Source organism: Mandrillus leucophaeus, unplaced genomic scaffold (genome assembly GCF_000951045.1).
Source record: "Mandrillus leucophaeus isolate KB7577 unplaced genomic scaffold, Mleu.le_1.0 Scaffold332, whole genome shotgun sequence".
Lineage (NCBI taxonomy): Eukaryota > Metazoa > Chordata > Mammalia > Primates > Cercopithecidae > Mandrillus > Mandrillus leucophaeus.
The window spans coordinates 1,314,268-1,316,119 of NW_012103499.1; the positions used below are offsets into that span (position 1 = coordinate 1,314,268).

The window sequence follows — 1,852 nt, forward strand, 5'->3', positions numbered from 1 at the left end:
CGTCCGTTGTCCGGCCTCCGGTCACGTGACAGCGGCGCAGGTGAGCGCCGCTTCCGGGGTCGGGCTCCTGGATTGCTGCCGGCTCCGGCTTCCACTTGGTCGGTTGCGCGGGAGACTATGGCGTCCTCCTCGGTCCCACCAGCCACGGTACCGGCGGCGACAGCAGGCCCCGGCCCAGGTTTCGGCTTTGCCTCCAAAACCAAGAAGAAGCATTTTGTGCAGCAGAAGGTGAAGGTGTTCCGGGCGGCCGACCCGCTGATGGGTGTGTTCCTGTGGGGCGTAGCCCACTCGGTGAGAACCAGCCCTAGACCCCTGCAGTCCCGTTCAAACCCCTCGGCTCCGAGGCGTGCCTAATCCAGGCTCCAGCCTCCGGAGCCCCACGCAGTGCCACTCCCCTCCCCCGGGCTGTCTTGGTCCCTGCCCACCAATCCCCAGGTGTTCCCCCAGCAGGTTTTCTGACTGGGCTTTCTTCTCCCCATCAGTCCTTTACTGCTCCACTCTAGTTCCACCTTCCCCCCGTGAAATCCAGCTCCCTGTACTTTGACTCCTTCCTGCCATGTCTAGCTTCAGCCCCAGGCTACAGGGACTGACCAGGACCAGGCGCAAGCGGGGAGGACATTAGGGGGAGTGGCTTTTTCTCCGGTGGTTGTTGGTGAGAGTGTAGGTGGAGGGTGAGAGGCCGAGGGGAATAGATGGATGAAGTTCTTTCACTTTGCTTTCCACCTTGCTTCCCAGCCCCGGTCCTTGGCTTTTGAATCTTGGCTTTGCCTCGGTGAAGCTCCAGGTTTCCTGGACTTTCTAATCCTGCTTGTCCCTTCCTTTCCCTTCCAGAGGTACAGCATTTCAGAGAAGCTACCCCACCCTGAGCTAGAAGTTGCACTCTCTTAGGACTTATGTATATATGCCTTTGGTCTTAACTGCATCCTTATCGCTGGCTGGAGCGATCGTGTTTGGTGTAGGTGGTGGCGATTGTTGACCAAAGAGAAGACTGAGGAGCTCTGTTCCTGCGGTCACTATGGTGGTGAACTTTTGAAGCAGGAAACTGCTCTGGGAGTTAGGAGGAGGCCTCCATCCCCTTTCCTAAGGATACCTCAGCTGAAAGAAGCACAGCCATTACCCATCTTCCATCAGGTCTGGAGTGGGAGAAATGCAGTGATCTCGAATGTGACACCGAATATTTTCGAAATCAACGTTCTTGAATGGTTATGGTCTTGGCTAGGCTGTGGAGATGGAAGTTGTGAGGAAGAATATCCGTTCTGTCACATTTTTAATTTGTGGTAAAGATTTTCTTAACCACAAATTAAGAATGTTGTTTGTGGCCAGTCGGATCCCTTTTGGATTTGTGGCTCTCCGGGTGGTAAGCTCTTAGTGAATATTCAGTGGAAGGCACTTGGTATGGGGAAGGCTGATGGAGGTAGGACTGCCTCTCATATGTACCTTCCAGGTGATTCATCCATTCCCTGTGGGATGCTTAACAGGGAGGGTTTTCCCTTGTTAAGGATTGGGGGAGTTACATGTAAGACCTACCTCAGCTTCCCTAGGTATATATACTCTAGCCCCAGCACCCCACCCTCTGCCAACACACATCTACTTCAAGTGTTTGGAATGGAGAAATTCCTTGAACATATGTCTTAGTGATGATTCAGCTTGCCTAGCAGGTGGAGAGGAGGGGGCAGGAGGAGCTGTAGCTGAATTTTAGGCTCAGAATCTCAAGTGGCTTTTTTTTTTTTTTTTTTTTTTTGGTTTTAGTTTCGTTCGGAGGAATATGTTCTGTCCTCCTTTTCTACTGAGAACGGGAGGAGTTGGTTGCACTGCAGTGTCTGTGATTTAGGTTAGACTGCAGTTCATAGCC

The 1,852-nt window shown here is 52.8% G+C and overlaps 1 protein-coding gene across 5 annotated transcripts in view; it reads left to right on the forward strand.

Annotated features, from left to right (window-relative positions):
* The first annotated feature begins 6 nt into the window (after nucleotides 1-6).
* PIP4K2C (phosphatidylinositol-5-phosphate 4-kinase, type II, gamma) overlaps nucleotides 7-1,852 on the forward strand; it is a 19,488-nt gene continuing 17,642 nt past the window's right edge. For 4 of the 5 annotated variants that reach the window (XM_011988579.1, XM_011988581.1, XM_011988583.1 and 1 more), the window contains exon 1: nucleotides 7-291. In XM_011988579.1, coding sequence (XP_011843969.1) covers nucleotides 118-291 — 174 coding nt within the window. In that variant the 5' untranslated portion in view covers nucleotides 7-117. The remainder of the gene's footprint in view (nucleotides 292-1,852) is intronic. The other variant, XM_011988584.1, reaches the window with a different exon arrangement.